Genomic DNA, 15,156 nt, shown 5'->3' on the forward strand with positions numbered 1-15,156 from the left:
TTCCCCATCAGGGCATATGCCTGGGTTTCGAGCTCCATCCCCAGTAGCGGGCATGCAGGAGGCAGCCGATCAATAATTCTCTCTCATCATTGATGTTTCTATCTCTCATCCCTCTCCCTTCCTCTCTGAATTCAATTAAGAAAAAAATAAGGTGGCAATGGACCCAAGCTGTTTGATGGGCAGTTTGCTAGACAGGCAATGACCAGGAAGGTGTGCCATCTCTCCGAATCATGACTGACAAGGTATTTCCCTACCTGAAAGGAGAATTCATGTACCTGGTGGTTTTCATGGTTCCTAAGGCAGGTTTCTGTGGGGAACCGTATTTCACTAATGGTTTACATCGTAGAATAGAGAACTACACACGTTGACATGTAGGATAACGGAATTTACTACTGTGGGTGAAGCCCCATCCAAGCCCTTTCTAATGGGCAGATTATAAAATGAGTTCCGAGACTTTGCAACCCCAGCATCAGAAAGTGTCATATCCTGGTCACAGTGTTGGCCCCTTCCTCAACTTCCCAATCTCATCACTGTTTTGGCCTTTCCAGCCACTGGCTTACGGACCAAATCACACAGCTGGGTTTGCACAGCCAACTCCCTTCATGGTGTCCCACAGCCTACCCGGAGTACCCTCTATTTGATACAGACCGCACACTCCCGGGAGCATGAACCATGGTTTCATCGTCACTCACACTTCCTTACCGAGCTCTGCACACTCAGTGCCCAGTGAACGGATAGATGAAGGAAGGTAGAAAAAAATTTCCATACATTTTATCTACATAGACAGTCTGAGTAATGTAGTCAAATTCCCGCTCTGCTCCCCTTTTAGACTCCACACATCCATTTTCCTCCCTGCGAAACTCCAAGGTTGTGAACAAGAGCGTCTGCTTTCTGTTACCTACAGTGACAGCCGTGCTGCCCCAGACCGTAGCTTCCTGCTGAGCACCTGTCACAGCGGCGCCCGGCCACGTGAGGCTTACACGGGCACTGGCCTCCGAGTGGGCTGCAGCCGGGCCCGACTGAGCCCTGGGGGTGACACTGGCAGGCTGCAGGGAACAAAAGAAGGATGTTAGAGGTGAAGCCAAGGGACAGAGAAGCACCTCATGCTCGTAGTGGCTTTGGTTTACCTCTCTTTCATGTAGTACCTCTCTAGCCTTAATCCCTTCTCTGTGAAAGGGGGATAAGGTGGGATTATATGGATTAAAGGCAATAATGCTTATGAAGTACTTAGAACAGTGTTTGGCATCTAATAAATGCTCAATAAACATTACTTAAATGTAACAACAATAAACATTTACTTAAGTTAATGAAAGGCTTAAAGTAAACTGTTTTAATAATTAATTGTTCCAATTTAGTTATTATTACTTCAATTCCCGATGATCTATGTTGGTGCTGGACTATACCTTTGAATTTTCTTATTCCATACTTTTCATGAGATTATGGACAGCCTGAAGACGTAGCCCTTCAGTATGAAAGGAAAAGCATTTGCCTGGGCCCGGCCAGTGTGGGTCAGTGGTTGAGCACCAACCTATGAACCAGGAGGTCACGGTTCAACTCCCAGTCAAGGCACATGCCTGGGTTACGGGCTTGATCCCCAGTAGGGGGCATGCAGGAGACAGCCAATCAATGATTCTCACTCATCATTGATGCTTCTATCCCTCTCTCCCTCTCCCTTCCTCTCTCTGAAATCAATAAAAACATAGTTTTTAAAAAACAAATGCCTGGAACTTAGGAAGACCAGGGTCTCACTGTAGCTGTCACTCTATAGCAGAAGTTCTCAATGGGGGGCGGGGGGGGGGAATTTTGCCCCTAGGGAACATATGTCACAGTTTGCAGACATTTATGGATGTCACAACCAGGGCAAGGGTGCTACTGGTATCAGGGAGGTAGATGATAGGGATGTTGCTAAACATCTTACAATGTACAGGACAGACCTCACCCCATCCCCACAACGAGGTATTATCCAGGACAAAATTTGGAAACTACTGAGGGTGAGAAACCTGCTCTAAACTTAGTGCAATGGGCAAGTAACGTTTTTAGACCTTAATGATCTCATTTATTAAGTGACAGTTTGGGGATGAAAGATGTTGTTTAGAGTTCATTTGATACCTGAAATCCCAGGATTCTAAATAAATACACTTTTAGGACTATTATTCCAGAAATCTAGCATCTTAATGCTACTACTGCAAGGCTCCGCTCTCTATCCAGTTCCTGTACTGCACATTCTGATTCCAGCACATCAACAGCTTGCTCTGTGTATCTAATCATCAGGCAAGACTGGTTGTTTGGAATAGATTCTTAAATAAATTAAGTTGATTCATGTTCCAAAAAAGCATTTTTACAAGTATCAGTGCTTCAGGAGAGCCTACTCAGGGATACTCACCCACTGCCCCATCGTGTAGCCTGGCAGACACGCTGACTATAAGCCTTTCACATGCACCAGGGAGCACCTGAGCGCCTGGTTCTGAGGCAATTTCAACACAGGAGTGCAGCTGATGTCCATCTAAGTCCTGCTTGCTGTAGAAACCCCCCAGTGCATCGATTTGGGGAAGAAGACCAAGCTTTTAAAATAACGAGAAAAGAAGACATGTTCATAGATTCCAGTTATAAAAAAAAATCAGATCCGTATATGAGAGTAATAACTAAAAAGGGACTAAATTCTGTTCTTTAAATTGCTTATGACTAAATATTTTATGATTTTTAACTTATTTAAGAAGCCTTCAACTATATATTTTCATTTATTGACCAATGGCAAAGAAAATAAATGAAGATAGATACAGAGACAGTAAAGCATCAAACAGACTTTCAAAGTACAGGGGGAAAGTTTGGGAAAGGTGGGGGAGTTATGAAATCAAACGAAGGACTTGTATGCATTCATATAAGCATAAACAATGGACGCAAAACTCTGGGGGGGGAGGGCATGTGTGGGTGTGGGGTGGGGGGTAATAGTAAGATATGTACACATATAATACCTCAATAAAAATATTTAAAAAAAAAAAAAAAAGAAAATAAATGAGCCTGTGTCTTTTTAGGGTCCTTATTACTATATTTTTAACTTGCTAATAAATTTGTCTTAGGTTTAAAAGACTGTTAACTAGGCTACTTGTAATAAGAAATTATGGGCATTCCATAGTGTTACCGTGGTGTGGAAATCACTGCCTCAGTCTGTAATCATACAACACGCAACCATTTTCTCCTACTGGGCATCCTGGGCCAGGGACTGTGGGGGGTACTGTGCCCTGCGCAGATCTTCCTGCCTGCCAGCTGCATGGCGTTGACTGCGAAAGGCTCACAGCTGTCCTCTTCTCCAGAAAACTGGGGTCTGCCACCTTGTCCAGGAGTTACTGCACTCACGGGGGGCCAGGGGGAGGGGTGGTGAGCCTGTAGCCGATGACTCGGGCACACACAGGCCCACCACTTTGCCTCTGGGTGGAACCAATTCCGTGGTGTGATTCATGGTCCAGAGCTCCCTGGGGATCAGGCTGAAGCTACACTTCAGAGACCACATCCTTCTTCGGTCCCTCCCTGCCCGCTCTTAGCCCCTCACTCCTCTTCTCCTGCCCACATGCCCTCAATAAATCAGGTGCGCCCGAGTCCCTGAGGAATCTGACCTCAAACAGGGACCTACGGCCTCTTCTGAGATTGAGAGTTTGCCAAGATCAGCTTACTCTCTTAATTTTTATTTAGGTTTTAGGGGCTTCATACTTATATAAGAGAATGATTGCTTGAAAACTGATCAAATGGATATATTTTTAAGTTAATTTCAAATGATCTACTTCTATTGTGTATCTAGCAAACACCATTGCCATGATTTTGTTTATGTCACTGTCTTCTGTATCAGGCTGAGAATTCTTAGAGGATGAGAACCATATTTTACACCCAGAAACCAGCACAGAGCCTGGTCCATACACACTCAATAGCCAGGGGACGAATGGATAATTTAAATGGATGCATTTAATACATCACCAAGTGATACTCTTGGGAGTTTATAAAGTTTAGAAATATTAGGATATGGATTTAAAATGAGGAGTCAGTTGGCTCTTATAAATGTGAATTTTATGACTACTATTATTATTAATAATAACATCCCTTTGTGATTTAGGACTTCCTTATGTTCCTCCTTTTCCTTTCTTTATGCTGCCTGAGCTCCCAACTCTTAGCTTTATTTCCCCTGAATTAAACCTGTTAGATATGATTTTCTCTATTTGTAACTCATATGTTGGTTCATGAGCACAGTTCTATTTAAAACTCCTCGGCAGAGAATATGAATTGTGTAGCTAGGAGAATCACAATAGTTTGGATTTCACATTCAAGAGTTTGTTTCTACTTTCTACTTAATTTCTACCATAATATGGTAGAACCTCGCCACGATTTAAGTAGCGCCCCCGCCACCCACCCGGGTCCAGGCTTTAGACCACCTTTGGCTAAAATTGCCATATAAAATACAAATCACCTAGTTAAAACTGAATTTCAGAGAGGCAATGACTAATTTTTATTTAGTATAAATATGTCTCATGCAATATTTGAGGGCAATATTTGGGACATACTTAATACCACATTCAAATTTAACTAGGCCTTCCTTCCTTCCTTCCTTCCTTCCTTCCTTCCTTCCTTCCTTCCTTCCTTGCCTTTTTTGCTAAATCCTGAAATCTACCATTGGTAAAATAATCTTAAAACAATTGCATTTTTTTTGATGCTATAATAGATGAGCTTGTTGAATAAAATCCAAGATATACCTGATTCACATTGAATTTTATAGTAGATGATGAAATAACAAAGTTTGAGGATATAAATTTAAAATGTTCAATGGCAAAAAACTGAACTTTGAAGACACATTTCACAAAATATGGATACATCTAATTAAATCAGGGATTGACTAACTTCTTCCTATAAAAGGCCAGGTAGTAAATATTTTTGGCTTTGAGGCCCTAAAGTCTCTGTAGTAAGTGCTCAGCTCTGCCTCTGTAGCTTGAAAGCAGCCGTAGATAATACATAAAAACAGGCCATGGCTGTGTTCTAATATAATTTGTAGGTTGCCGTTTGCCAATTAAATCAAGATATTGTAGAGATTCTTACAAATATTTAAAAATGCAAGTTAAACAAAGCAATTGGATTTCTATACACAGAATTACTTTTAAAAATTCCCCAACAATTCTATACAATTCTGCTGAAGATGGATGAAACTGGTACTTTCACTGGCAATCCTGAAAGTTAGCTGAAGTATAGCTCCAGAAATTAATTTGATAAGTTATTTCAAGAGCCATAAAACCTTAGATAAATAGGGCTATATTTTAAAACACTAAAAAATATGTACCAACTATACATACTGACAAACAGAAGAAACCATTCCACAGGAAGGGGACTAGATTAGTAAATTACATAAATTCACTCCGTGCCAAACGCTGCCCAGTGACAAGCCTGGATCTGAAGTGCATAGAGTGGAGGTTTAGAATGACGGTCTGTGGTCCAACTCTGTGGGGGAAAGATGCTGAAAGGAGTCACTCAAAACAAACAAACAAACAAACAAAAAACAAACAAAAACAAAATAGAAACAGACTCATAGACACAGAGAACAGACTGATAGCTGCCGGATGGGAGGGGTGTTGGCGGTCTGGGTGAAAAAGGTGAAGGGAGTAAGAAGTACACATTGGAGTTACTGAGTAGTCGCAGAGATGTAAAGCACACCATAGGGAATAGAGTCCATAATATTAGAGTAAGTATGTTCAGAGAGCACTTTGTAAAGTGTATGATTATCTAACCTCTATGCTGTACACCTGAAACTAATACAAAAAATATTGAATGTAAACTGTAATTGAAAAGTAAAATTTAGAAACAGTCAAAGAAATACTATGCATTGTTCCTAGAAATAAGACTACATAAACATAGTAAAAAATGCTTATGATATAATGCGGAGTGAAAAATGTCACATCCATACTTGTATGAGCACTCTGATTCCAACATAAAAGCATACTATGCATAAATGGGAGTTTGCAAGATGCTAATTTTAAAGTGGTGGGATTCCCCCTGAAACTCAGTAATGCTGTCCTGGCTCAGGGCAGGGGCTCTGCAATCAGACAGTCTGGCTCTGACTCCAGACTCTTCCCTACTAGCTCAGCAACCCTGAGCTAGTCCTGTCGTCTACAGATGAGAATAATCATAGTACCGACCTTATAGGGTTGTAGACTCTATAAGGCTATAAATGATAGAACATGTAAAACACTTCAAACCATTACTGGCACATACTGTTCTGTAAGATTTTCAATTGTTATTAGGTGACTTTTAGAGAGAATAGCTGATTTTTGGAATGAAACAAATACATTCACACTTCTCAAGAAACATTTCACCAGAGAGTCTACACGTGGGGTTTTAATGGAGCTCAGTTTAGAAGGCAGCACCCACCAAGCTCTGTGATACTTACAGAATCAACAAGGATGTGTGAATGAGCGTGGGACCCTCCTTCCAAGGGCTGGGAAAAATAGACGTCTATGGAATATTGTACATCTGGTTCTAAACAGATGGGTGTGGGAAGCAGCACGACTCTGTATTAAAGAGAAATAAAACAAAAATTCCATGAGAAAAGTGCAGTTATATCACGGAAGTGACCCCGGTGTTTGGTAGCGTTCCACCTATGCTGCGATGTGGGGTGGAGGCGAGGTCCAGGTGGACAGTAAACGCAGGCTCTCCATGGCTCTTGCACAGGTTGTACCAAAGAGCAAGGCCTTAGAAACGATTGGCCGTGGGTTGTCATGACTGCTGTGGGGAAAAGATAATACAAGTGCCCTTCATCCTAGCTGCCATGCTAATATCAACAGGGTCTCTGGTTTATTTTGCCACAAATCTCTGATGAGGCAAAATTAGTAGCTTTTTACCTCACAGACTCTCAGCTGAGATAACTCAACTGAATTTTTTACTCTTATTCTTGTAGCATTTCACTTTCTCACATCTCAAAGCTGTTAAGGGAATGGGAAAGGGTTAATACATCTCTTCTCCCACTTAGTTCCTGAATACGAGTTACTGATAGATGAACAAAATACTAGGAAACCTTCAATGTTTGAGGACAGGTCTGGAGCATACCTCGAGGTCGCTGGTAAGGCGAAAGACTGAGGCTTCTGCGGTGGGATCTCGCGTGCACAGTGCTCGCTGCCTCCAGGGGGGTTAACCACAATCTGGACAGCCCAGTCAGCTGCGGACTAGATAGGCAGGACATAAAAGCATGTCACTGTGAGGATGTGGGAGCCTGTTTTGCATGCACAAACATATACCTGATGAATACTGCATGGAATCGAATTTGTAACCCAGGGCCCATTTGGCAAATAGAATTTTCTAGTTGAAAAAAGTCTTAGAGGTTCACTCTCAGACCCAACTCTCTGGTGTCTGAATTGTGACCCAGGTAGAGGCATATTGTTTCTGGCCATAGCGAAATAGTTCACGAGCCTGAAAGAACTCTGGTTTTCCTGACACGTCTTCCCTTTAACCCCTGCCTTCCAAAGCAGCAGTTAACTCATCATGTTCATAAATCATAGAACAAAAATAAAACTTTGGAATTCTTCACGAAAGGAGATGTATTTTTTCACATTATTACATAAATATTAGTATATAAATATATTATATAAATTATATGATTTAGTTATTTTATTACCAGATGTATTTATATTTGTTTATATGCTAATTAGCTATCCTCTGAAAGCCTTACAATTAGGAAAAGCATTTTAAAGCTTTTAGAGATGTGCCTTCTCAATGGAAATATATATATATTTAAATATATATATGTATATTTAACAACTTTCTTGTCATACTCACCAGGTCAAAGTTCATTGAAGCCCCTTGGCTTTTGAGTGTAAGTGGGAAACAGAGAATTATGTCATATCAAGATTTTCAAAATGGATCAGCAGCTCTGGTCATAAGCACACAGTGAGCGCTTCCAGAATGTGGTCCCTGGAGCGACTTTGGAACCATCCCCTCCCCCACCCCCCCCCCCCCCCGCCATAGAAAATATTTTTCAGGGGAGATGGTCTGTGGGGTTTCAGATTATCAAAGAAAAGTTTATACAAAGAAAAGGTTAGAAGCTATTGCTTTAGATGAGGTATTTTCCTAATTTGTTCCCTATTCTGTTCTAGATACTTCTTAAAAGGCCGGGAAGGGTAGTAAGGCGATGGGAGACAAGAGGGCAGCCTGCTTCCAGCGTTTCTCTTCTTCCAGGGAAAGTCCAAATGCAAATAAATGCTTCTGCTGCAGTCCTGGAGTCTGGGTCTCTGCACGATGTTAGTTTATTAAGTTTTTAGAAAAAATGTCCCAGGAGAGGCAGGGTTTATGTTCTTTTAGTTATTTATTATTCTTATACAAACATTCCATCACCACTTCCTTAGATCGAGTGCCTTAAATATATAACTCCAACTTTAGCTTCTCTCCCTGGAATAAAGCAAGTGCTCATATGGCTCACTATGTTGCTTTAATATCTTTAGGAAACCCTTTGGTGTATAATGCTCTCCAGATGTTCTACTTCTTTTGCAAATGCTTTGATGATAAACATATCTAGCAAGACTGGGATGGAAACATTGAGTGCAAGAATGTATTTCAATTTTTCACCATTCGAAGGCATTGGACTTAAAGAATACCTGAGTTTCATAGCGAATGGCCACGGTGAAGTCCATGGGAGAGGGAATGTTGTTGACAGCAAATCTTAAGCCAGTCCCAGGGAGAACCCTGGCAAACCCAGGCCCAGTCCATGTAACAGGCATCCCGGGAACTGGCTCTCGGAAAACAACGTCAACGGCAGGCACCCGGCCAAAAGTCACTGAGCCCTAAAATCAGAGAGAAATGTACATAAGCTTTGCCGATAGTCAAGGCCTGGAAGAGTTTGGAGAAAAAAAGAAAAGAAACCCACATATTTCCGTATATGATCCATCTGAGTCACGGATAAATTATTCCACCCAGGATCCAGGCCAGAGTACAGCTGAGAATAGCGTGCTCAGTCTGTAGCTTTGGACCATATGTTACGTACAGGATGATTGATTTGAAAGCAGTGTCACTGGAAACCACCTTAATTTTAAGTACTCCCTGTGCTAATGAATTCAGCAAATTCCACATTGATGACCTTGGGCTTTCTCAGCTATAACTGTAGGATCCTGGCCAAAATATGGAAAGAAAGAAAAGATTCCCATGCCTAGTTCATGGATTTTGCCTAAGTGTCTGATGACAATGAGAAAACTCTCATGTATTTATTTAGATATTTCTTCTATGCAAACATGAGAAATGGTCTTCTATCTGCTTGGAGGCAGATAAGCACAAAACTCACTCACTTGATTGATTAACATCCCCAAAAGGCTCTGTACGAGATGTCAGCCTGGGGCCATCTGGATCCTGTAGATAATTTTTCTTTAATGGCTTTTGCATCTGCCTCTCCACACTCACAGCCTCCACGGGAATTCTGCCCCTTGTTGCTTTTGCCTGTATTGCTGCAACCCTCTTGGCAGTTCTCTCCATTCTCTCCCAAGTCCAATACATATTACACACCACTGCCAGCAAGCATTTCAAACTCTAACTGCCAACAGAATCACGCCCAAATTACTTAGCCTGGAGTTCAAGTTGCTCTGTGATCTACCTCAAACTTCTCTTCGTTGGATACATGTTTACTTAGTAACAATTCCATGTCAGCCTCTGCATTAGGAGTGCTAAGATGAGTAGGACAGAGTGCCTGCCACAGAGCAGTTCAGAATCTTGCATTGGAGGCAGACATGTGAATGAGAAACTATACGCCCAGGTTTCAATAGACAGGGGTATATGTAAACTCGTCCACATGCAACATTTTCCAACATTGTAGAAACACTCTCACAATTGCAGTAGATGCTGTAGGTGCCTCTCTGGGATCCCCTTTACCTGGCTGGTGCACCATCACCCACTTGCTGTGTGTGTGTGTTGCCTCCCCTTCTCTGGAGAATTGTCCTCCTATACCCCCCAAGACAGCTCGCAGCCAAGGCTGGCCTGGTTGTGTCGAGGAGCGGGACAGCTTTGTCTGTAGTGTTCACTTCTGAACGCCCTGTGGATCAAGGCTTGTTTCACCTGAGACCACATCTTACTCTTTCCCCTTCTCTATCTTGTTTTATTTGCTCTCTCAAAGAGCTTTCCTGGAGCCCTGGCCAGGTAACTCAGTTGGTTAGAGTGTCGTCCCAATAGACAAGGTTGTGGGGTCGATCCCCGGTCAGGGCACAAGAATCTACCGATGAATACATAAATGAAGTAGAGCAATGGATATGTCTCTCTCTTAAATCAATTTAAAAAAAAAAGAGTTTTTCTTAAAAACACTTCCTTAATAAATCATTTGTACCAGAATCCAGTCTTAGGCTTTGTTTCCAAGGCTTCTGTTCTGACCTGAGACGGTTGGTACCAGTTTCCCTAAAAGTGGACTGACTCAGATGCAGTTCTGGAGGTGGCTCATGTACTGCTCATCTGGCAGTGAGAACCCTGTGAGTAGCACAACTGATGATCCCTGGTGTGCAGTAGCAGAGCAACTGCTAACACTGTCATCTCTGGAGAGCTGGGGCAGCACAAAGGGGAAGGGGAGGCACTGGCATGAGTAATATTTCTGGCATTGAGAGATACGGGGGAATCTATAATGATAAAAGTATAATATGCTAATTAGACCGGACAGCCGAACGACCTTTCGGACATCCTTCTGGGCAAAGCCACCCCGGCGGGGGCCAAGGCAGAGGCAGTTAGGGGCGATCAGGCAGGCAGGCGAGTGGTTAGGGGCAATCAGGCAGGCAGGCAAGCAGTTAGGGGTGATCAGGCAGGCAGGTGAGCAGTTAGGGGTGATCAGGCAGGCAGGTAGGTGAATGGTTAGGAGCCAGCAGTTCTGGATTGTGAGAGGGATGTCCGATTGTGAGAGGGATGTGCTAAAATTCATTAGAACACTGGATATTGGCCATCCCCCTAGAGGTCCCAGATTGCAAGAGGGTGCAGGGCTGAGGGCACTCCTCCCTGGTGCATGAATTTCATGCACTGGGCCTCTAGCAGTAATTATAAGGACTGTGGAAATGGGTGGCTGTTGTTGGAGGCCACTGATGCTTTCATGAGAGAAGATGACAAGCTCAGGGAAATCAGCCACCCATTTAGAGCCAAGTGTGAGAATCAGAGGGCCCCTTGGTGGCATTTAAATAAATTCTCCTAGAGGAGGGGAGAAATGAAGACCAGGCACAAAGTTTAACTGTAAGAGCTGTAGAACTTCAGAGATGGCAGAATTCTCAGTTTAGGTAAGTCACCTATGCCAAAAGGCAGGCCCTTCACAGGCAAGCAATGGATCTTGAGATATGGGTGATATCCAAGAGAACCTTGAACCCTAAGGCTCTCCTGAGCACTCTTGGACTGTAGAAGCAATCCATTTACTCTTATTGGAAAATTGAGACATCCCCAGTCCATTTCTAACACATTTGAAGACAATGCCAAAACCTTCAATGATTGCAGGTATCTTAAAAAATGTATACCATCCTCAGGATCTGCCTGTACATCTCCTTCTGACCACTTTCCTGACAACTAGAATCAAGTTTTTCAGCATGAACTGACTGGGAAAGTGCTGGATCTCTGAGAGGGACCTGGTTAACATCTACTAGAAGCAACTGGGAAAGAATGGCTGGGTATAGATCTTGAGGGTTCTAGACCATGGGGGCAGAATAGGAAACTGGGTAAGGAGAGTTAGTTGATTTGGGGGTCACCAGTGCGCTAGAATCTGATGCCCTGGCAAGGGCCCTAGAACTCGGGGAGACAGATCTAATATGTTGCTGGAGTAGCTCTTAGAAGCTTGGCAAAAACTGTGGCCAAGACCAATGAAGTAGAGGAGTCAGAACTGTTGTAGCAGCCTGTGGAGAGAATACTATAAAGCTAATAAAAGTAGGAATGTGTCCTGGCTGGGTAGCTCCGTTGGTTAGAGTGTCGTTCCCATATGCCATGGTTGCAGGTTTCACCCCTGGTCAGGGCACATACAAGAATCAACCAATAAATGCATAAAGTGGAACAATGAATCAAAGTTTCTCTCTCTCTCTCTCTCTCAAAAAAAAAAAAAAAGCAGTCATGTTAGTATGAATCTAAGGTACAAGACTAGAAACCCTCCCAACTGACTATGTTTTGGGGAAACCTGGACTTTCCATTTTTCAAGACAGTAAGGAATGAACTGGTGAGGGGGTAGCACCGGCATCACTGAGAAGCTGAGTACTGGGTATCCTTCAAAGGCTGGTAGGATAAACCAGTACAAAACGGAGCTCCTTCATATCAAGGTGGAGAAGAGGACCTAGACTATCAAAGGGTGGGTAACACCTAACTTTCAAAAGCAACATGAGTATAATTATATGGGCAGCAAAGTTGGAATAGGAGACAAAGGGGCCTGATCCACAGGAATCTTCTGTGAGGATGATTAATAGAGCATGGTGTTCCTAGGAGAAGATAGATGAGCAGTCGACAAAAGTATTGCTTAATATACGTAATCAAAAGTGATCAGGTATGAATTAGTAGAAGGCTGAGGTCACCTGACCTAATGGAAATACATGACCTTTTGCCAAGCTTTCAGATCTAAGCTACATCTCAGACCCAGACCCAGTGGCTGAATGAGAGTCTAGGTCCCCATGAGGAAAGACTCTTCAACACCACGGTAAGTGTGATTCTTTCACTTATTTCCCAAAGAGATCGATGGTTATTTACATGAGTTGATTGGGGAAGGGGAAATGTCTAGATTTTTCCAAGGGCTGGTGGATACAGAACCAGAGTTGATGCTGATAATCAGCTCCCTGAAGTGCACCAGGGTGCCCCTATTAGAATATAAGGGTCAGGTGATAAATAGAGTCCTGGCCCAGGTCCTTTTCACAGTGGGTTCTCTGGGTTTACCGAACCACACACTGATCGTTTCCTCCCATTCCTGAATATGTCATTGGAATGGGCCTGCTTAGCAGTGGACATCCATCCTCTGACCTGCAGGGTAAAAGCTGCTATAGTAGCAAATGCCACGTATAAGCTTGTGACATGGCCAACCTGCACCCACACCCTAACAAGCCAAGGTAGCAAATAAAAAACAATAATGCAAATCAGAGGCATCCTCAAAGTGCCAGTCTCAATATGATTGGTGGTTCCCATTATGTTCCCATTACAAACAACACAAACATAACCAAGTTGTAGCTCTGTTTGTATCTGTTGTGCTAGATGGAGTATTTTTATCAGAGTAGATAAACACCACCCTAGTCTATGATATGCAGTTACTGATATGCAAAATGTGTTCTTTCTCATCCCCTAGAAGGAGAAACAGAAACATTCTGTATTTACATGAAATGGGTAGTAGTGTATCTTCAGTTTTATCCCAAGGCTGTTAATTCTTCTGCTCTCCATAGCAGTATAGCCCAGAAGGATTTGAATCATCCAGATATTCCACAAAAATAGTATAGTAAAACCTTGATATAATGGACTAATTTGGGCAAAGGGGTGTCCGTTAAAGCCAAAAGTCCATCTATATATATAAAAGGCTAATATGCAAAGTGTCCTCTCGGGAGTTCAACCGTGAAACTGTGAGTTCGATTGCTCACTATGACATGCATTGACCACCAGGGGGTGGTGCGGAACATGGAAAGCGACCGGCGGTGGGGTGCTGAGGGAGTGAGGGAAGGAGGAGGTGAGGAACCTGATCAGCCCTGATCGCCAGCCAGGCCTAGGGACCCTGCCTGTGCCTGAATTTCATGCACTGGGCCTCTAGTTATATAATAAAGTGGGTTCTCTGAATGTGTATGTTAAAAAATTGACAAATTAGTTTACCTGTTTTTACTGATGTAGACATGTTTTGTGTAATTAAAAATGTATGAAAAGTTTAAGTTTGCAGAAAATTTTTCTATATGCATTACTGTAATTTTAAATGTATACTGAATAGGTCTAGTAAATGCATGCATTCACCAGTCACTGGGAATAAACAAATGCACACGGTGGGGTGGGGCTTAGCACAGGTTGGAACATAGACCAGCATGTGTTCAAACTTCTGCAGAAAGTCACACCATGTGGCAAGAGAACTAGTTACCATGTGCAATGCAGTGTGATCACATGCTAATCATTCGGGAACATTGTTTACGAGTGGTGACTCGGGTGTAAATATGTAGACTATAGTTGTAGATATGTAATATTTATTTATGTCGGTGAAATCACTACAGTGTTTCTTTCAACATATGGCCTATTTGCTAAAATTTGTTAAAAATAACAATGGATTAATAACAAAAAATAACCTGTTAATTTAACTGAAAGCAAATCTTGGTTAAAAGCATTTTAAAATGGGCAGGGTGTTAATTTTCACATGTGACATATGGATGGGAAGTTTTGACTATTAAATCAGAAGTCTATTAAATTGAAGTCTTCAAAATCGAGGGTTTACTGTACACTGATCCCCTATATTGGAGGATAGTGAAGTGGGCCCCTTGGTCCAAGGTGATGTTATGTGGTCTCCCACAGTAAGAATCCGACACTCCATGGCCTTGGACAGCACCACTCTCTGAGGGCTCACGGAGTATCTGCATCATCAATGTGGGAAAACATAACATTTCCTCAGCTCAAGGGACCCAATTTACAGCAAAAGAAGTGTAGCAGGAGTCATCTGACTTTGGGAGCAACTGCTGCTACACAAACCATGCCATCTAGAAGATGCTGACTTGAGGTGGAAGTGGGATGGGGACCTTTAAAGATGCATCACTAGCTTGGAAATGGCGCCTTGTGAGATGGGGCAGTATTCTTTACTCCTTGAACCAATGGCCTTTATGTGTCCCCAGAAGGGAGAGAACATGGGTTTGGGAACCAAGGAGAAGTAGCCAAGCTCATTGTCTCTCGTAGTGACCATAAGAATTTGGCCTTCTGGTCTTTGCAACATTAGGCTGTGTGGGTCTAGATATCTTGATTCTTGGCCAGGGACAAAAAATGCCACTAACCTTACAGCTATGGCTGTTGCATGGTTACTTGGGCTCCTCATGCCTGTAGACCAACAGGCATGGAAGGAACCCCCATAATTGGCAAGGCTGGTGCTGTACAAAGGACACAAGACATACGTACTAGTAGTCCTGAGGTGAGCCACTGAGGCAGCTTTGGAGCCCCACTTTCCCCTGCCCAGCCTGCTGACCTCGCTCCCTTGCAGGTTTCTGCCGATGAGTG

The 15,156-nt window shown here is 42.8% G+C and overlaps 1 protein-coding gene across 1 annotated transcript in view; it reads right to left on the reverse strand.

The window, feature by feature from the left end:
* The window catches only part of LAMB4 (laminin subunit beta 4), an 89,073-nt gene that overhangs the window by 34,729 nt on the left and 39,188 nt on the right, over positions 1-15,156 (reverse strand). Inside the window, exons 14-18 of the mRNA XM_054726280.1 lie at positions 8,616-8,801; positions 7,075-7,190; positions 6,419-6,539; positions 2,384-2,561; positions 903-1,046 (exon numbers count right to left, since the gene is read on the reverse strand). Of these exons, the coding sequence (XP_054582255.1) occupies positions 903-1,046; positions 2,384-2,561; positions 6,419-6,539; positions 7,075-7,190; positions 8,616-8,801 (745 nt within the window). The remainder of the gene's footprint in view (positions 1-902; positions 1,047-2,383; positions 2,562-6,418; positions 6,540-7,074; positions 7,191-8,615; positions 8,802-15,156) is intronic.

This window comes from Eptesicus fuscus, chromosome 14, assembly GCF_027574615.1.
Source record: "Eptesicus fuscus isolate TK198812 chromosome 14, DD_ASM_mEF_20220401, whole genome shotgun sequence".
NCBI lineage: Eukaryota > Metazoa > Chordata > Mammalia > Chiroptera > Vespertilionidae > Eptesicus > Eptesicus fuscus.